Source organism: Octopus bimaculoides, chromosome 2 (genome assembly GCF_046866305.1).
Source record: "Octopus bimaculoides isolate indiv1 chromosome 2, ASM4686630v1, whole genome shotgun sequence".
Classification (NCBI taxonomy): Eukaryota; Metazoa; Mollusca; class Cephalopoda; order Octopoda; family Octopodidae; genus Octopus; species Octopus bimaculoides.
This window is the reverse complement of record NC_142929.1, coordinates 157,335,535-157,356,909: the sequence shown is the minus strand read 5'-3', so window position 1 is coordinate 157,356,909 and position 21,375 is coordinate 157,335,535. Positions and strand designations below refer to the sequence as shown.

Genomic DNA, 21,375 nt, shown 5'->3' with positions numbered 1-21,375 from the left:
GTGACAGGGCATCCAACAGTAAAGAATCTTCCACAATAATCTCCATACAACCGATGCAAGCATGGAAAAGTGGACATTACAATGATGATGAAAGGGGTACATATAAATAAATAATCCAAGAGAAAAATACCTCTTCTCGTAGAGACTCCACAAGGAATGTTATTTGTTCAGTGTGTTGTGATAGTTTGGCAATGGCCCAAACACTGTCAGAAAACTTGTCCAAATCACCGTCAACCAGGTATTGGAGTCGTATCCATAATTTCAACAATGTCTAGAAATGGAAGTAGATTAGAACAATCGTAAATATTAAAATATTAAAAGAATTAACAGCAGACATCAGCAAAGGAAAAAGAATAGAAAAAAAAAAGAAATAGGAAGAAGAAATTGATTTGAGGTAAAATGAAAAACAAAGACATTAAATTGTGGTTGTTTAATCCTATCAAGTCAACCTTACTGAGCAAACCTATGATGAAAGGTCTTCTAACTGAATATCCCATCTTTTTTTGAAGATAGTACTCTGTACAATCACTGTGCACAAAGGCACTCTTCCTTCTGTGCTAATGACATTATGCAAACCATCACTTTTCTGATTGTGTCTCCTCTACAGTTAAAGGTAGGCAAGACAAACTCTCAAGTGTTGGTACTACAAAAAATGCATTCAGTACCCACTAAAGTGGTTGAAAAATGAGCAGCGAAAGTATAGAATTATGAAGTCCTTGAGTACTGTCTTATCAACAACTATTCAGCATCTCTATTGTTGGTACCACAAGAAAATACATCCAACCATAGAAACCAAGCCAGTGTATGAGAGGAGCAGTGTCTGTGATGGTATGATCTGAGCAAAATTTCATTGTTATTTCTAGTAGGTAGAGCAACTAGGTAGAGGTTCCTTTGTTGGCTTGTAAGAAATCAAGTTGTTGAGCATTTTATGAATGCATAGAGATCCACTGACATGGATGAAAGTGAGTGGATGAGCTAACTTGCAAGGCCAGATAAGTCACAATGTATTGCAGAAGTTGGTGTAAGACTTTGTATTAACAGAAAATGTGAGCTAAGTGGGTAGTTCAGCAGTTGATACCAGATTTAAATGAGAGAAAGGTAAAAGTCTGTTCTGGTCTGCTGGAAGCATTTCAAGCCAGTGGAAACACTTCTTTAGTCTGGAGCTCAATCCATGGAATGGTGTCACACTTCTCCAAGACAGAAAAAATTCAAGAGCCAGTGACTGGCCATAGAAAGTCATGATGATTGTTTTGGAGGATGATAAAGGTTCATTCTCTTTGATCTTCTCAGCAAACTGAGAAATTGGATTCAGTTCACTGTTACTCCAGCTTCTACCTTTTTTGGTCCAATAAAGGACAGCCCTTCATGGACAAGGTGATGACACAGATAAAGTGAAAGTGGCTGTGAAGAATCCACACCTGGATTTTTTCAAATAGGAATCAAAGGTTGGATTCAACAATGGTGCAAATGATTTGCATGTGGTGGAGACTATGTTGAATAATTCCTTTGTATGACCAACATGTTTAATTTGAACAATCTACGTCAGTTAAAAAGTAATGCCCACTTCTGTATTACTTTCAGTATAACCTTCATAAAAATAAGACAATGGAAGTAATATATGGATGTTTGTAAGATGGAGCAATGAACAATGTTGAAAATAGGTTATGCCATGAGTTCACAACATGGTTTCAATTCTCTGCTGAACTATTTTAATTTACTTATACTTCCTTTTAGGAAAAGAAAAGAACTCCACAACTTTACTATTCTTCTCCCTAGTCACACCCAGACCAGATACATTTTATTCTCTATTACACTGTCACTCCTTTTACTGTCCTAATCAATGTTTCCATCACCATGCTCTTACTCGCCTTTTTTTCACTCATCCTTTGCCATTGTTATCTCTCTATTCACTTCCTCAGCCACAAACACAGAGTAAATAACACATTTGAATGATGATGGCTAAACTTATGGGGTACAAGTCAATCTCACTAGTGTTAAGGCCACTAAATATCTACCAAGAACATTCTATAAAGTAACTGGCATTAGGAAGAGCAACCAGAATAGAAACCAAGCTGAAAAATGAAACATTTTAATGAGACATGGTCCTCTGTCCTTTCAAAGAGAGCAACACATCTGAACAACTAACTTGGAATGTGATAACCTCTCCAACTCATCAACCCTTGCCAACATGAAAAGTAGATGTATGATACAATGTGTGTGTGTGTAACATGTACATTAAATGGTTATGATGATGATGATGATATATAAAATGCAAGAAAATCCTACACAGGTGTGAGAACATAACATACCTTGGTACCACTATCAGCAGATACTCCTCTTAACCAATTCTGCACAAGAAATGTTTGAGCTATCATCACACAAAATCCCTGATGTGCTTCACAATCTTGTAAATTCTTGATGATTTGCACTGCCATCTCACAAGAGATCTTTGAACACTGAAAAGAAGAAAGGGGGAAAAAAACATGAGGAGAAAAACAGTATATGTCTTTTAAAGATCAAAGAATTTGATCTTATTAAACTAAATAATCAAGGAAGGAAAGAAGGTGCAGTGTAACAAGGAAAGGAAAGAAGGTGCAGTGTAACAAGGAAAGGAAAGAATGAAAATTAGATGTGGTGAAGAATTACAAGAAAAATTAACTGTTGCAAAAATTTCTCTTAAAGAAGAAAAAGAACAGAGAAACCCAAAATCAAAACCACTTAAGAATATGATCAATATTTTCTATAAACTTTATGTATTCACTATGGGCCCCAAGATCTAATTAATACTTTTTTTGTTAGACAGAATGTACCTCCACATCAAGAGTGATATCTGCTGTTACTGACATGATTCACTAAAGCACGGAGACCTACTAACATTAGAGTGTGTTTATGCTACTGTCAAACTTGATGCTGTGTGAATCTCTACACATCTTATCACTGCGATTGTTTCTTTTCACATTTACACTGTTCTCAAACTCCTTGTCTTTGCTGCTATTTTTTAATGCCATATCTATTTTTTTTTCAAATTCAAAAAATGTTTAATACAGCTTTTCACACTTTCTCATGAGAGGCCAATAGAGTTTGGGAACCCTATTATTCTGCATGTGTGAGTGTGAGAGAATTATACTGACTGAATACGTTTTACAATAGTAGTAAAAATAAACCCATTTCTCTGAATGGTGTCTTTGATAGATTTTATTTTTCTCAAAAGTTTGATATTTGAAACTAAAATAGAATAGATATTTGAAAATAATGAATATTGTCAAAGTGGAATAAATATGACTGCAAATTGAAAAAAAGTACCTCATTAAAGTAATGTGCCACCTTAAATATTGCAGAAAATTAACAATTCTGTAAACCTAACAGAAAAAACATGAAGGTAATTTACGTTTCTAATTGCTTCAATGCTTATTGATTATATATACTAGTTAACCACTGACTTCTGGCCTAGTTTCATCAATATAATGCTCACAGAAATTAAATTTCTTCCAGTTTTCAAAAAAAAAGTCATTGAAACTAAACTAATAATGATGGCTTTATGTATTTAACTAATGCCAATATAAAACAAAACTGACAGATGTCAGAGATTTTGAGAGTTTTCACAATTTTCCAATTACAAAGGATTTGTTCATAAACTATGACAATTTTACTAATTCATCATCATCAATAATAAATATACAGAAAAGTTAAACAACAAATATATTTTTCAGCTTACATCCTCTTGTAGTTTTTCTACATTTGCAGAACGGTAAAGCATTAAAAGTTGAGTCTCACGCAACTGTACATTGTCAGCAAGTTCAGGATGAAGAAAACACCATCTACAAAGATTCATGGCAAATTCTTCACAATTTTCATCTAACAGCATCTCAACTCGGACTTTTAGCACCATGGGGTCTTCTTCAGCAAAGTATTCCATTACTAAGGAAAAGGAAAAAAATTATGAGACCCAATGGCATTTAACTTTGGAATATTTTTATAATTAAAACGTTGTCCAGACATTCCAATAGAGATAATTCTTATTGAAATTTAACAAAGCATAATTTAAAAAAACAAATATATTGAAAGCAAATCTTATACAAAACAATATCTAAGTATAATATTGGACAAAAAGTCTGAATTTATATACAATTTCTGAAATTGTAAAGCTATATTGCATAAAAAATTGTTTTTGAATTTCTTTTATGGTTTTAATTTATTTTGTGTTTAAAGAGATTTAAAATCATTTTACAAAAATATTGATTGCATATCCAAAATTTAAATTGGAATGTAAATTCTAAAATGTCAATGAAAAAGACAGTTTATTAAATGGTACAAAACATGGCAACAACTTCTGGGATACATAAATTTACCTTCACTTTCTTCAAGATCATCAGCACCAGCCATGATCCGGTTAAGAGTTGGATGATCCCAGTGGGTCTCCATCAGTTTCTTAATCAGCTGGAATTTACCATAATTGAACCGCTCCAGTTGTGTGTGGACAGCATCCACAGTTTCTCGGAACTTCTGCCGACATGTATTTTCATTAGATAATTCTCTCCACTTGACATCCAATACTGCTTTAATACATAGTCTGAAATAAAGAGGAGAAGCTAAATGAGTTTAGAAATACAGTTTGGAAATATTCAGCCTCTTATACTATAATCCCAGTGAATCAGCAGTTCTCTTGATTGAACTGGGGAACTCATTCAATGAGACTGGTGTTAAAGAGGCTGCATATTTTACAGACACTTGTACATCTTAAATTAATGTTTAAGCAGAATCATCATGATACGGTGTAACAAGGCTGGGCCATTTGATTACAGGCACAGTCAATTTACTGGGTTTCTACACAGTTCCCTATCTTTCAAATTTTATTCACAAAATTTGGGTTGAGCTCAGGTTAGGGTAAAAAAAAAAAACCCTCTCCAAAACAACTAACTCTTTCCAAAGCAGTGTGGGACAAATCTGGAACATTGTGCAAATTTTATTACTTGGCTCTGTTACTGTTTTCAAGGAAATATAAATGAATTGAGGTGGGTATATGAAACAGTGTATCTCCAATCACTTCCTCTTATTGTTATCCTCTATAAGGCCTAGCAGTTTTAATTGGGATGTTTTGCTGCAACACTTATTACACCATCCATTTACAACTAACATCCTGAGCATTGCAGTTATCTTCCCATTGTACCATATACTTGCATCAGACATATCCAAAATAAGTGCAGTCATTTTCCCAGGATACTTTTGCTAGGCTTATTATGCATGCATAAATACAACTTCCTACAACATATTTCCACAACCATAAACATCACACTGCTGATTCATGCATCATGTCTTAGAGAGAGAGAGAGAGTGCGTGCGTGCGTGCGTGTGTGTGTAAATAATGATAGTGAATCACCAGCTTTGTGTGCATATGTGTGCATCTATTATTTTAACCAGCAGAAAGTTACAAGAGTGACTCGAAGGACAAGAATTTTGTGCATGACACTTATCAAACTGGTCAGTTTGAAAAGTACCGTGCACAAAACCCCTGGTCTTCAAGTCACATTTGTAACTTTCTGCCAATTTATATGTGTGTGTGTATGTGTATATATATATATATATATGTGTGTGTGTGTGTGTGCATACTCGACAGAGTGTAAGTACCTTGAGAGAAAAGTTGGACCTAAGAAGCATCAGTTGTGGTGTGCAAGAGAGACGATTGCACTAGTATGGTCATTTGGCAAAAATGAATGAGGATAGCTGTGTGAAAAAGTGCCACAGCCTTGTAGTAGACCCAGGAAGACCTGGGATGAGGTGCTGAAGCACGACCTTCGAACATTTGGCCTCACCAAGGCAATAACTTGTGACCAAGGCCTTTGGAAATATGCTGTGCGTGAGAAGACTAAGCAAGACAAGTGAGACCATAACCCGTGGCCTTTACCAGGGGTGTAGCTAGCCCACTTATGCATACCTTTCCTTCTTTGGACACAAAACCCTGCTTGTGAAGACCTGTTGAGGCAATCGAAATCAAAATCGAAAATTGAACCAAATTCATTGACTGGCACCCATGCCAACCTTCCTTCATTGGACACTAAACTCAGCTTGCGAAGACCTGTTGGGGCAAGTGAGATCGAAACTGAACCAAATTCGATGACTGGCACCTGTGCCAGTGGAGTGTTAACAGCACCATCCGAGCAGGATCACTGCCAGAGCAGCGGTCTTGCTTCCGTGCTGGTGACACGTAAAAAGCACCATTTGAGCGTGATCGTTTCCAGCTTTGCCATACTGGCACTCGTGCCGGTGGCATGTGAACAAAACAATGGACTGACTCCTGTGCAGGTGGCACGTAAAAAAACACCATTTGACTGTGGCCGTTGCCACGTAAAAAGCACCCACTACACTCTCGGAGTGGTTGGCGATAGGAAGGGCATCCAGCTGTAGAAACTCTGCCAGATCAGATTGGAGTCTGGTGTAACCATCTGGTTCGCCAGTTCCCAGTCAAATCATCCAACCCATGCTAGCATGGAAAGTGGACATTAAATGATGATGACATATATATATATATATACACTCAGAGCTCATGTATTGAGTTCTATATATCCTGTTCATTTCACTACCAACAAACAGGTGCAGACAGACAGCTAAAATACACCCATTTTACAGTTTTAAATTCAAGTCACAGGATATCACAGTCCCCTAATCAACCATTAATTAATCTGCTTGGTTAAGAGAATCTAACTATTTTCAAGAAATCTTCTGAATAGTCCATGATGTCTGCTGATTGCTAACACTGTTTGGCTGTGCCAAGTGCCACAGATGAAATAAAGAATGTATTACTAAGCTTCATAGCACTGTTTAGCATCTAGCTAAATGAACTGAAAGCTCAGGTTCACCTCATTCAATAGTTCATTTATATTTGTTGGCCTAAAGATGTTTACTTGAGTTGTTTTTGCTAAATACTACAACAAAACTGCTCACTTTTATTCGTGTACCTTGATGTAAGCTTCAACTGAATTTTAGCAATCCTGAACATTTTATTCTACCATTTTCAAAAAAGTGGTTGAAAGTAGAATCGGCAGAGTAGAAGATAAAATGCTTAATGGGATTTAAGTTTTGCCTTTTATCTTTCTAGTGTTGCTAAAAATAAGTTCCAGTCAAATATTGCATTTGATTAATCAACTACATCCTTTCCCGTCTGCGTCAGTTGGTTTGTCATATTTAGCTGTATAATTTCCTCTCCTGCTCTTGTTCTGTTGTATCAGTCAACTAAGATTGCATTTTTTGCATAATCAAGTTAAATTAAAGCCTTTTAGGGGTTGTTTTAGCAAAGCTTCTCAGTTTTTACAGAAATCAGCCAGGAATTTGTACATCAACCCTAACAACACGATTCCAAAGTGAACTTCTTAACCACACAGCCATGACTGCACCTATATCTTTAGGGTAGATGTCTAAAAATGTGAAAAGCTATATACTGAGTCTAGTCAGAAACTGGCCTGAACTAGTGTATAACGATGAACTACATCCATCTGATTAGGAGATTGGATGTTCTGAGGAGTTTGCAACCACCTTTTAATTGCTGTTGTTCCCAGGTTCACTCTGACCTGGGTTAATAGCAACTGTTAGGGTCCTAGTTATGGGCAAATAGTAAACCCAGCAGATGACGGTCACACTAGTTTCAATAGCCTCCTTTCTCTCTCTCTCTTTCACCATATACCAACACATTAACAAAAATCCATTTATTCTCTTCTAGTCATTTTCCCTCCATCTAGCTTCGGATATATTTTTTGTTCTATTATATTACTAATTACCATTCTGTTTTTCTACTAAAATGGTATTTTCTCATTACTGCTGTAAAATTTAATTGGTTATACTTGTTTAACTAAATAGTTCATTATACTTTTCATTTTCCCAGTGTACCGAGTACCACTGACCATTTGACCATTGTTGTTAGATCTGTCCAACTGCAACTATTGGTAGATTTCACCTACTAAAGTTACTAGTTATATTTGTCCAATTTTATAGTTGACTTTTGCTAATGTTTCTCACTTCATATAATTCAACATTCTTTTCTTATCAGTCTGTACATTCATTCATCTGCACTCAGATATTTGCCTATGTACAAATACACATCACGTATTTGGTTCCTCCATTGATTTCCACAACAAATACTCAGTTCTTCATTCAACAGATCTATCCACCATCTGTATTATAGTGCAAGTAGCTGAGTATCAAACAGACACTTGTTCCCTTAATGCAATCCTCCAGCAGACTCAGTGCAACACAGTGTGTGAGAAAGTTGGTCATTTAAATTACATGTACAGTTCATCTGAAAGTCTTCTGCAGTTTCTGTTTACCCAATTTCACTCATAAGGTTTGAGGTAGCTTGAAGTTATGATAGTAAACACTTAGTCATGGTGCTGTACAATGGAACTGACCCCAAGACATTATTTGACCAAGTACACCAACACTCATGATAGTAAATTTTGGTATACACAATATCATCATCATCATTGACCAGGGTTGGCAACATGGAAGGCGGCACCAGACTCCAGTCTGATTTGGCAATGTTTCTACAGTTGGATGCCCTTCTTAACACCAACCACTCCGAGAGTGTAATGGGTGCTTTTACATGCCAATGGCATGGGTATCATTTGTGTGACACTGGTATCTGCCATGACTGTGATTTTACTTAGCTTGATAGGTCTTCTTCTCAAGCATGACATAATGCCAAAGGTCCCAGTCAACTGCATCCATGAAGCCCAACACTCGAAAGGAGCTTTTCACATGCCACTGGTATTAACCACTTTGCCTCCGTGAGGCCCAATACTCGAAAGGTGCTTTTTACATGCCAGTTACATGACACCAGCATCAGCCACCACTACAATTTCACTTGGCTTGACAGGTCTTCTCAAGCACAGCATATCACCAAAGGTCTTGGTCACTAGTCATTGCTTCTGTGAAGCCCAAAGTTCGAAGATCATGCTTCACTACCTCTTCCCATGTCTTCCTGGATCTACCTCTACCATAGGTTCCCTCCACAGTTAGAGATCAGCACACTCCTTATTCCTTTCTTGGTTGTCAGACTGTTTAAAAAATTCTGGTCCTCAATGATAAAATAATACCTTAGTATCTTAAGAAAAAACTTACTTATGACTATACAGTGGTTACTGCAGTGGAAACAATGTTACAGTGGTGATAGCAAAACAGAATAGAAGAATTAAATGTAAAATATTTACCTAAATAATTGCTGACAAATTTTCTCTTTGGAATCATAAACTGCCAGCTCTCCATAGCTGGCAGCATAGTGGCAGAGGAAAATACACAGGGAGAAAACATACTCTTCATAGCTGTCGTTGTGTTTGTCTAGAAACTTTTGTAAGATCTGTGAAAAAAAGTTTTAAAAAGTTAAACAGATTGTTAATAAAAGAGAAGTAAAATAAAAAAGCAAACAAAAGCTTATATGATAAATATATCTTGAATTACTGCACCTTGATCATTAATGACCAATATAAGTTTCAAAACAAAACATCCTCTTAAAGCATCTTGTATGTAATACACAAATGGGCTCCAGTCTAAGAAAAATTACAATGAAACCAAACTTACTGCACTGGATACCAGTAAACTTTGACTAAGCGTGACAAAACTCCATGCTAAACATTTGCTAGTGGAGACATCAGTAGTCTTTCTCACTGCCCATCTCAAATATCTTCCACCAAAGTATCTGTCATTTATCAAACTATCTCTCTTTTTCAAAAAACCCAAACATTCCTTTACTAACTACATTATAGCCCATACTTTGTTTGTTTTTAAATCCTACAAACTGTCCTCTGCAAACATCAACATTTCTTGCTTACCAAACACCCACTTCTTTACAAGATTTCCAAATATGACCTAATACTTCAAGGTAACAACATTTAAATGTTACAAACACTTGTTTTACATCACAGTTTAGAGCTTACAGTTTCTAAGAATTCTACTCTCTTTCAATCTCGATCTCTTAAAACTATGCACCTCATAGTCACTGCCAGAAGCATCATCTTCATGCTGTCATGGCTAGATGCAAAGAATACTTTGCTTTCACTTCAGTGTTTTAGACCTGAATAGATTTGATAGTATAAGGTTCTAAATACACTCTATACTTTACTGCTAACTACTATTTCCTACGCCACTGCTCTTTCTTTGAATACTGGTGTCCGTCCTAACTACATTTACAAACTGTCCTTTGTAGAAAATCCTCAGATGTTAGTCTATAATTGTTCTTAAAGTCGCATTTCATCATTTACACACAGACACTAAACCCAAATTTTGCCCACCCCTCTTTATTTCTCCCCTACTATATTGCTTTCTCTAAACCTTGCATCAAATATTTTATTCACATTCTTTCATTATAAGAACTGCAACACTGTCATTGTTATCTAACCCAGACAGCCCTGACTGAACGGAGCCAGTGATTAAAGGCGTTACACTACTGAATGTGCCCTTCCTTTTTCAAGATGGAGGGATGTAATTTGGGGAAGATTTGGTGACAATTTTTAGCAAGTCATGCAATTATGTAGAGTCCCTCATTGGCTAAACTATCCATACAGCAGAAACCCAAGCTACTACATGAAATCTTAAAATTTTTTAAATCGTACAAATCTCCCACATAGACCCAACAGAAACCTTACAAACTTTGCAGCAATTTCTCCCAAGACAGAATGGCAAAAAGAAAATACAAATATTTTGTTGGAAAAATGTAGCAGATATTTTGAAAAGAGGCATTTGGTCAAACAGATTTTCACTGCTGATGTCCTTATATCTTATTGTCTTTAACCTGCTTTTTCACTGCAAAATTAATAAGCTTCTTCCAGTATCTGTCAGGAGTCAATGCTACGTTAGATATTATCAATTGCTTTCCTCTTCAACCAATATTTTAGTTTCCATCAGAGATCTTTACCACATAATGAGAAATCTCAAATGTAAATTGTCAAACCTGCATACATCCCCATTTCCCAATAAACTATTTCTAGTCTACTGAGCTATGTAACATGGAACTCAATGGGAAATAGGTTTCATATTATTTATGGAACTCCATGTTAAAGCAAGGTTTTCAGAACTGCAATGCTTCCACAGCATGGAGGATGTCCGAAATATTGAATCTTTCTCAATTGATGTGAGATGAAGGTTACAAATCAGCCTTTAAGAACCAGTGGAACAATAGTGGATCAACAATATATGAAGATGCCAGTCCCATACATAATAATCCTTTCTAATATAGGCACAAGGCCTGAAGTTTTTGGGGAAGGAGATCATCGATTACATTGACCTCAATGTTCAACTGGTAGTTATTTCATCAACCCTGAAAGGATGAAGGGCAAAGACCTTCGTGAAATTATAACTCAGAATGCAAAGACGGATGAAATGCCACAAAACATTCTGTCTGGCATGCTAACAATTCTGTCAGCTTGTCACCTTAGCCCATTACACAGTAATACAGTATACTGAGTTTCTGACTCACCAAGTGGTAATCAATGAGCTTCTGCTCTACTGCATACCAGACACCTATTTTTATACATAAATACACTTGATTCTCACTTCTGATTTCATATCAAACATTTCATCCAATCCTATCTATCTATATCCCCAGCTCAATAAAAGTATCTTTCATAACCACTTCAGTCCAGTGAAACTATCTTTTATAACCACCCAAGTCATAAGGAACTACTAACCTGTCACAATTCAAATTAAACATTAACCATTTTGTGACCAATTTGCTTAAGATCATCTTGGGATCTACAATACAAAAACCAACTATAATAAAGTACTCGAATTCAAATTACAACCTTCCATCATGATTTTATGATGAGTTTATGTTCATGTCAATAAATGGAAAAGTTATTTTGCTAAATCCATTCTGATATTTTCAAAATTAAAACAAAGTTTGAAATATAGTCAAAAAAGGGATAACTAAGTTAGTCATATGCAATCAGCCCCATCCTTTAGTCTTGGATGCCTGAAAAGGCTACAAGGCATCCTTTTTCAGTGTTCCAACAATCATATCCAAGTTCACCTTTTAAGAACACTATCACATTCATTTGAACCATCAGTACACTAAGCTTAATTCCATATCAACTCCAGTTTTACATTTATAGAAATAGAATTCTACCATCACAAGAATATATAAAGCACATCAAACACCATCAGTTATCAACAGTTTATAACATGTATCTCACATGCAGTTATAAAAATGACAACAACTAAAAGAAATGTATGCATAAACATATGACACTCATTTGACCAAAGTAAAGAAAACATTTATAATCAGTACATCAGGTTCATCTTGGACCACACTAACCCTGCCTGAGATCTGATGTTTGTGAACTGTAACAATAAGCAGGTGTAAATATAGACATATTGCACTAATTTTTGGCCCCTGCTTCTTGTCTATTAATTCCCAGGTAGCCTTTTTATGTTTTTAATACTGACACTGCTGAATTGAATGGCACTACTTAGGTGTTGAAAACACAATGATACCAAATGGGCAGCTGAGGATGGGATGTATACATGTGGTGTGTGTTGTTAATTGCGAACCATTTGTATTTTATATTTCTAATGACAAACAAAACCGGTTGCAGTACAGCATCTAAAACATAAGTTGTTCATTGAAATTCTAGTTCTTGTAGGGTTAAACTTATATATATATTATACCATATTGCAGCATTATCCTTCATTGGGATTTTAATTCAGGTAAGGATTATATTTGTGTACTGGTTTCTAGAGGTTTTGTTGCACAAATATAAACTGTAGAGTACATCAGGAAGCAAGTTGTACCACAGGCATAATAAACTTTATACCATAATAAAGGCAGACAATAACCATAGCTTAGCTTTATTTACTGTACAGAAGTATAAAAGGCCAAATATAAAAACAATGTCCCATGGCTTATAATTAATATTTTCTTTTAATTAACCAGATATAGCTAAATTCATAAAAAAAAAAGCAAAAAAAAAAAATTAACATTAAATTACACGATGCTGTGAATCAACTGAAATTCTTCCATACCAAATCAATGTTTTCAATAAATTATAGATTTCAACATGTCAATGGCAATGAATTATGTATTACTAACTTGAGCCTTCTATAAGTATCAGATTATCTGAAACCCCAAATTTTTAGGGATGTTTGACTTTTCTCCAAAATACATGAACGAACTGTAAACTCTCTCTCAAATAGGTTTTAAATTTTACTGTATATCAACATAGCTCTCTTAATAACATCTTGAATTTTTTAATTTAGGGGTACTGAGCCTAATATACAACCTGATCTTCAAGTGCTTTTAGTAGAATTCACTCATGGGGTCTGCTCCTCCTCCCATGATTAATTCATTAAAAAAAAAAAATGGAAAAAAATATTTAGCAATAATTTGAAAGGACGGTCATTAGGTTCATTCAGAACATATTTTCTATTTTAAAATATTTGCTATTTCAATAGACATATGACTTCATAATTCCAATATGAAATGTTACTCTTTCAACATTATACAGATCTCCATCTAACAAAATCTAATAAAGAAGTCCTTTGTCAGATTGTATTTCCTTTAATACCTAGTAACAAACTTTAGCTTCCCCATATCAATAACACAACTAAAACGCAGAAATATGAATAAAATTCACATTTTACACCATGCATCTTTGGTTGATAAGCACTATTTTGACTGGAAAAAAAAAGAGGGGCTATCAGATAGGAGTTTATTTAAGTACCAAATTGAATTTTTACAGGTAATTTTTTTTACTCAAACAGTATCATCATCATCATCATCATTTAGCATCTGCTGTCCATACTGGCATGGATTGGATGGTTTGACTGGGCCTGGTAAGCTGAGGGGCTGCACCAGGCTCCAGTCGGATTTGGCATGATTTCTACAGTTAGATGCTCTTCCTAATACCAACCATTCTGAGAGTGTATGAAAGCCCCTCACACGTATTCTTTATGAAGTAATAGTGCTTAGGGCACTCGAGTCCCATTTATTTCAAACCTGCAACAACTTCTAATTTCCTTTAAAAATATATTTTAATAGACGTTTTCAGAGAGGGGATAAGTCGATTAAATTGACCCTAGTATTTGACTGGTTTTTTTTTTTTTTTTATAGACCAATTGAAAGGCAAAGCTGACTTCAGTGGGATTTAATCTCAGAATATAAAGGCCAAATAGGTACTGTAAAAACATTTTCCTGAAGTTCTTGTGATTCTACCAATCCACCATTCAACATAATAATAATCCTCTTTACTAAAGGCGCAAGGCCTGAATTTTTGTTTTTGTTTTTTGACTCCAGTGTTTCACTGGTACTTAATTTATCGGAAAAATACGGACATCACGATTCTGTGGTTAGGGTTAAGGTTACTGTTGGGGGGGAAAAGTCAAAATTTAAGAATTTGGAGTGAAGGTAGAGGGGGGTTCACAACGCCGATTTTTGGCAATTTTCTAGAACCTCTGTATCCGAAAACGGGGTTTTTGGCTGAAATTTTTTTTTAAATAAACAAATTTGGGAGAAAATGGAGGTGGGGGGTCTTTCTAAAAGGTGAAATCAACTTCGGTGGAAATCGAGCTTCGAATGTAAAAATTAGATGGAGGAAAAAAAGTAAATAAAAAGGAATGGTTTCTAATTTAGGCGCACAAGGCCAGCGACCTCTTGAATAATAAATGTATATTAAACAAAGGAATCCAGAAAAGATGAGCCCTCAAAGTTGATGACGTTGAAATATTTTGTGCTAAAACAAAAACAAAAAAAAGTTTTTTTCCGGAACAGTTCTCTCGCAGATGAATTTCAGATGATAGAATAGCGGTGTTATTTTCATAAAATCTGAAAAAGTCACCACCACAAACTAAAGATAGAGAGAGAGAGAGAGAGAGAGAGAGAGAGAGAGAGAGAGAGAGAGAGAGAGAGAGAGAGAGAGAGAGAGAAGAGAGAGAAAGAGAGAAAGAGAGAGAGAGAGAGAGAGAAAGAGAGAGAGAGAGAGAAAGAGAGAGAGAGGGGGGGAGCAATCCATGATTAAAACGCGCATCCTTTCACTTTATCAAAACGTAGCTAATATTACTATTACTTTGTGTGGTGACGGCGGAAGAATTTTCGTAGACGTCGTGATGCGGCCGGCGTCACAAGGGCGCAAGTATGTATATAATTTTGTGATTATATACAGGGAGTCATTTTTGTATTGTCAATGATGGGAGTGAGTAAAATTTATCAGAACATTTAGAATTTTGTTAAAACAGGAAGGCTCGATCATATAGATTTTGGCTCCGATTTTAAGCAGGTTAAGCAACCGCAGGAAGGTCTAACGTGAAGTAAACAATAACAAAAAATGCACAACAAAGCAAAAAAAAAAAAAAATCAACAACGAATTAAAAAAAAAACCTTAAATTACACCAGAAAAATTTCTAATGACAAACAGAACTGGCCGCAGTACGGCGTCTAAAATAAAAATTCATCCGCGCTCCTCAAACGTTTAAAATTCATACTCATCAACAAAAGCGAAAACTCTTAGACTAGTGGAAAGCGTTAATAATTTTGCAGTAGACTGGGTAAAATGGAAATTTCGCATTCATTTCTTAGTGCAATTACAAGAATAAATGAAAATTATACCACTAGGAATGTGTTCTTCTTAGCCACCACTACCCTCGATCGCTCGATTTCATAGAAACAGAGTCTTAGATTTGTAAAACTTTGTAAACATTACGAGTGTTTATTACTTCCTTCCAGAAAAGGCGTCAAGCAAGAAACTGATGTATAGCTTCCTTAATGACAACCTACCAATAATTAAGGACTCTAAAATAAGGAGAATAATATAATTTGAAGAATTTACGAATCCATTTCACAAAAAATTCAACTTTTATGCTTACAAAGAAAAAATTAATGCTTGCTTGTATGTAAAGCAAACAGCTAGACGTATGTTTTGGTTCTCATTAGACTTCATCAGTATATAACAGTCATCGCATGTTTACTCAAACGAAAGATGGCCTTTTTTAAAATTTATTTACAAGTTATATTTTTTCAACTGATGTACTCAGCAATGATGTAAAGTGAAAACATTCTTAGACAAATGGAAAGAAACCCAGAAAAGTTCTGTCAAATTTGAAATTCTGTTGTAGCAAGCCTCAATAAACTTCTATCGATGTTGATATGACGTCATGTTGGCCGAATATGTGTAATTATTAGTTTTTTCCATTGGTTAAAATTACTGTCCATTATTTGAATTCTAACTTTCGTCAAAGAGAAATCTTTCACGAAATACGGTTCTTAGAATTCAGATATCAGCAGTTATAAAAACCCTGATTTTGGGAAATAAATCAGTGTTTGTTGGTCGTCTACATGATCCCACGACACTCACTTTCATGAGATTGGTTATTACGATGCCAAGTCTTTTGTTTAATTCAACAATGCTATTTTGAATTGTTGTTTTAAACTCTTTGTAGCTTAGTTACAAAAGTATTAAATAATCCAATTTTTATGTCGTAAACCCTCTACGACAGTTTTCTTTTTAAATATCTTTTGACTTTTCTTACAAAAATCTATTGTAAATATTATTAAATGCACGTGAATAAATTAATTTAGTATAGGATTTCTTTATCTTCATTTCAACCTATTAATAAAACATTTCTGTACTCATTGAAACAATTATTATAATGGTGAAAACAAGTGAGCTTGTTCAACACACATGTACGTTCAGCGTCCTGGTGTATAACTCACCACAGCGTTTTCATAGTCTGAGCTAGAATTTATGTATGGTGATTAAATACTTACAATTAAGTTACAAGTGACTGATTTATCACTACAGATTCCTGCTAAAGAAGTATTTATATTTATTATATTTTCTAGTCTATTATATTAACTTATCGAATACGTTATAAACATTAAATTATCTAATTGTTTATAGGTAGTCTCCCACTGTTATAAATTGCCACTCGTCCTTTTTCTCTTATAGTATGTTATACTGTCATTGAATTCACATTATTTTCATTATTTTGCTGGTGTAGTCTGCAACAGGGTACGTGCGCGCACACGGAAATTTACCATACGTCCTGGTGTCTTGTCCGATGAGCAAATTTGTCCCGTTCGACACTGTGCATCGGATACAAACTCACGCAATGTGTAATCTAAAAATGTAATCTAAAAACGCCGTCTAGACTACGCAACCCTCAACTGTTAGTAGCTACGATACCATATTTCTATATTAATAACTCTCCAATCCATGCCAGCATGGAACATAGACATTAAGTGGAATGCCAGTCTCTCATCTGGGAAGGCCTTGAAATCAATGTTACCAACTGGGGACTATGTGTGTCGCAGTGATAATAAAAAGACTCAAAGGAGGTCTGCAACGAAATAATTTTACTCAACACTTTGCAAGTGAATCAGTGGAGGCAAAGATGCGTCTCATTTACTTGACAATTTATGCACCACATTGCAGAAATCACAATGAAAGTATATCTGAAAGGGTAGTCTTACACTGTTGTACCGTTGAATTACAAATAATGCTCATCTGTTATGTTCGGGTTAAAATTTCATCAACATCAAAAATATATGAATTTTCATGGGAGTTATGGCCGGTATGCATAGAATATAATTTCCAAATTTCATAAAGATCCGTTCAGTACTTTTGACGTAGTTTTGGATAAGAAAACAAATGACTAATGTGTGTGTTTGTGTATGTGTGTGATGGGTGTATATATGTATAGATATCTGTATGCATGTATATATGTGTACACATTACATGTACATCTATATATATATATACATCTACACATATGTATACATATACATGTATGCATATAGATCTATATCTATCTATATATATATATATCTTTACATATACGTGTACATATACATCTATATGTATACATATACATCTCTCTCTCTCTCTCTGAAAGTATCTGTCATTACAGTATCGAAATGTGATCGTTTCAGTTAGTGGAATAGTTTCATTTTTAAAGTGAAAGTATTTGACATGAGTGTTTTTGTTTCACTTTTGACACGTAATACTTAAATAGTGGAGGAGATATTATGTTGCCGTGGGCTCGAACTCTGCAAGAAGTTTAAAAAATTTTTTTTATTAAAACACAACTGGAACCCTAAGTAAGGCATCTGTAAAATTTGAATGAAATTGGTTGCGTAGTTCTCGAGTTTTAGGGATACACACACACAGACAGACAGACACACATTCTCATTTTTATATATATAGATAATGGTAAGCCTTCGCACGCGCGTCTACTTACTGTTCTGATTGTCCTGAAATGTGTTCGAGTGTTAGGCTTTTAATACCTTTAGCTATGTAACAAAATTGACAGCATAATCAAAATCTTTAATATAACGAAACAATGTTATGAAGATCTATAAACTTATGCATCAAAACAGAAATGAACACATTTTATAAAACGTAAGATTTCAACGCGTCAGATGATCACCATTACAGGAGAAAAAAAAAGGGGTTGGGACAAATTTTTTTTAGAGATAATCATGAATATTTCATAGAAAACTTGATTAGCTAGTTTACATAATCCCTAATACAATCTCTCATCTCTTTAAGACAGTCATTAGTTGGGGGAAATACACTAATCCCAAGTCTCTTTGAAAACAAAATACGCCCTCGTCAATATTATTCTGCTTGTCACCACATGCGCTCGAATGTTATGCTTTTCAAAATGAAACCTACCTAACCAAAGACATCTTTGTCATTATGAAACAATATTATGAGAATCTATAAAGTTAAGCATCAAGTTAGAAATAAGGATATGTATAAAATGTGAAATTTTAATGTAGACAGTTTATAACTCGTGAGTGTAGTTTACTAACACACATATCTGAGGAAACAATTTACCTTATTAATAATAAAGCTGTAATTCTTGCATATGGTGCTAAGTGACTTTATGTAAACAATAGCTTATGGAATCTAAAGATCCTTGAAGATTAGAAATTGCTGCATGTAAAGAGATGCGAATTCATATTTCATTTAGTGACATTATTCTGTGCCGTTGATTAACCTGACTAAATGGGCTTTTTTTTTTCTCGTTAACCAACTAACTTGACAAATAAAAACCAACAAGGAAAGTGTGCGAAAAAGAAAGAACAGCAAAAGAAATAAAGTTAATTATTCTGTTGTCAACGAAGAAATGCCATTTTCAACTATACGAAAAACAAACAAACAAACAAAAAAAACAGTAATTGCACATAGTGTGGTATGACCATGATTTGAGCTTAAATTAGAATTTCTTACATTAACTCAAAATCCCACACATTTTGTGGGTGGAGGAGGAGGTCCATTTTTACCAATTTTAATACACAAGTGGTAATACAACTACATCACATTACAAAGTCGAAATAACGAGGAATTTGTACGTGGTCCTTCCCTCTATACACACACACTAGAAACAACAGCTAAGTCTCTCTTGAAACACATCCCAGCTGTCTTACAAATAAAAGGGAACGCATTGAATCATTTGTCCACACGCATACTGTTTAAAAAAAGGACATCACCACCAAAACAAAGAACTAGAAGGCCAGGTTTTGAACAACTTTGATCGTAGAGACTCCTCAATTGAAGCTAACCTAAGATGAACCAACAACAAGAATTGGAAACTAGAGTGTGAGATTTTTTTTTTTTTCAGTATTACGTTGAAACTCATCACGAAGCTTCTATTTCATCTACTATTTTGAAGTACATTCTCGTGTAAATATATTTACTGAACACTCAATACAATACATTAACAGGAGAGGGGAATAAAATTGACTTCTGTATACTTTCCTTTTCTCGAGCAGGAACTGAAACAGATTTGTAAAATTAATTCACCAAGGAACTCTCAACTTTTCTCGTACTACAGCTTCAGGTGTCCTTAAAATGAATGCAAAACAGAGCTAAATGCGTGATCTGAAACGTTTGTTGGGAGCGTCCGGGATCGCTCATAGAGTAATAATTATTATTTCTAACATCGGCAGAAGGCCAGAGGAGTAGTTAGTCGATTAAATCACCTCCAAATATTGGATTGGTACTTTATTTTATCGATTGCGGAGGGATAACAGGCAAAATTGACCTCTGTGGAATTTGAACTTGGAACATAAAGAGCCGGAAGAAATACCATGAGATATAAAGATAAAAAAAAGGTACCAGTCAACCAGAAACAGCAAAAATGATAATATTTTCTTTATTAATAATAAGGACTCAAACGAAGATAGAATTCAATCATGGTGGGCGAGGTTTACGCTAATAAAGGATTAACAAAAAAAAACAAATAAATAAGAGAAACCGTTCAATAAAATTCCTCAAAAGGGAGGGAGGAGACTACCTAGCGTTACCCCCTCCCCCCACAACCTGGATTACCTTGATCTCGAGGATAGGTGCCCTCTCCTAGCTGTCGTCCTCCTGCCTATAACCAAATGCTCAGAGCAGGCCGTTCACTCGGGATATGAGTGGAGGAAGCCGCATTTAACTTTCCGCTTTTACTTTTTTTTTTTCTAAATGAAACTTGGAAAAGTTTGGTCCAAGAGAAAATTTTGTCTTCAGTCCTTTTAACTTCGTTTATTCAACAACCTCTTTCGCCATAGCTACCAGACAGAGAAAATTGACCGTCCTTCTCGGCCAAAAAAGAGAAAATTGACCGTCGTTCTCAGCCAAAAAAGAGAAAACTGACCGTCCTTCTCGATCAAAAAAGAGCAAACTGACCGTTCTTCTCTGCCAAAAATGAGAAAACTTACCGTCCTTCTCGGCAATCTTCACGATGGACTCGGCCTAGTTGATAGATCTATCCCACTCGCAACTGCAGCTGATAGACAAAACACCTCAAATTAGTAATGCTTTGACACAATGTGTGCGTGCAGAGCAGTTTCGTCATTTCGCGCGTATCGGACGGGCCCGACTATCGGCACTTCCGTGCCAGAAGAGTTTATTTCGAGCTGGTAATACCATCCGGCAGCACTGCCAGGGCAGAGTTTTCTGGCAGTTATCTATAGTAACAAATGTTACTTATTTCAATTTTAAAAGAGGGGTTAGTCGATCGAATCGGCCTAATTCTTGATTCGTATCAACCCTACAAAAAATAAAGGTTAAAGTTCATCTTAGAGGGATTTAAACTTAGAACGTAAAGAACCGGAAATACCGCAAGGCATTCTTCCAACGCTCTAATGATTTTTTAATCCCCTACTACTGCAATGTCTGGAACTTGGAGGGGGATAGTCGATTACATCGACCCCAGTGCTCAGATGTCTCGAAAGAATGGAAAGTAGAGCTGACATCAGCGGCATTTGAACTTACAATGTAAAGTCGGAATAAAATGCCGCTAAGCATTTTGTCCGGTGAGTTAATGATTCTGCCAGCTCGCCGCCTAATAATATCAATAATTCTTTCTAATTTTGGCACAAGACCAACAATTTTGAGAAAGGGAGAAGCC

General features: G+C 35.3%; 1 protein-coding gene across 1 annotated transcript in view; it reads right to left on the bottom strand.

Moving 5' to 3' along the window:
• Nucleotides 1-21,375, bottom strand: part of LOC106877042 (uncharacterized) — a 92,654-nt gene that overhangs the window by 22,932 nt on the left and 48,347 nt on the right. Inside the window, exons 2-6 of the mRNA XM_089347979.1 lie at nt 9,198-9,343; nt 4,350-4,570; nt 3,716-3,918; nt 2,310-2,456; nt 131-271 (exon numbers count right to left, since the gene is read on the bottom strand). Of these exons, the coding sequence (XP_089204105.1) occupies nt 131-271; nt 2,310-2,456; nt 3,716-3,918; nt 4,350-4,570; nt 9,198-9,343 (858 nt within the window). The remainder of the gene's footprint in view (nt 1-130; nt 272-2,309; nt 2,457-3,715; nt 3,919-4,349; nt 4,571-9,197; nt 9,344-21,375) is intronic.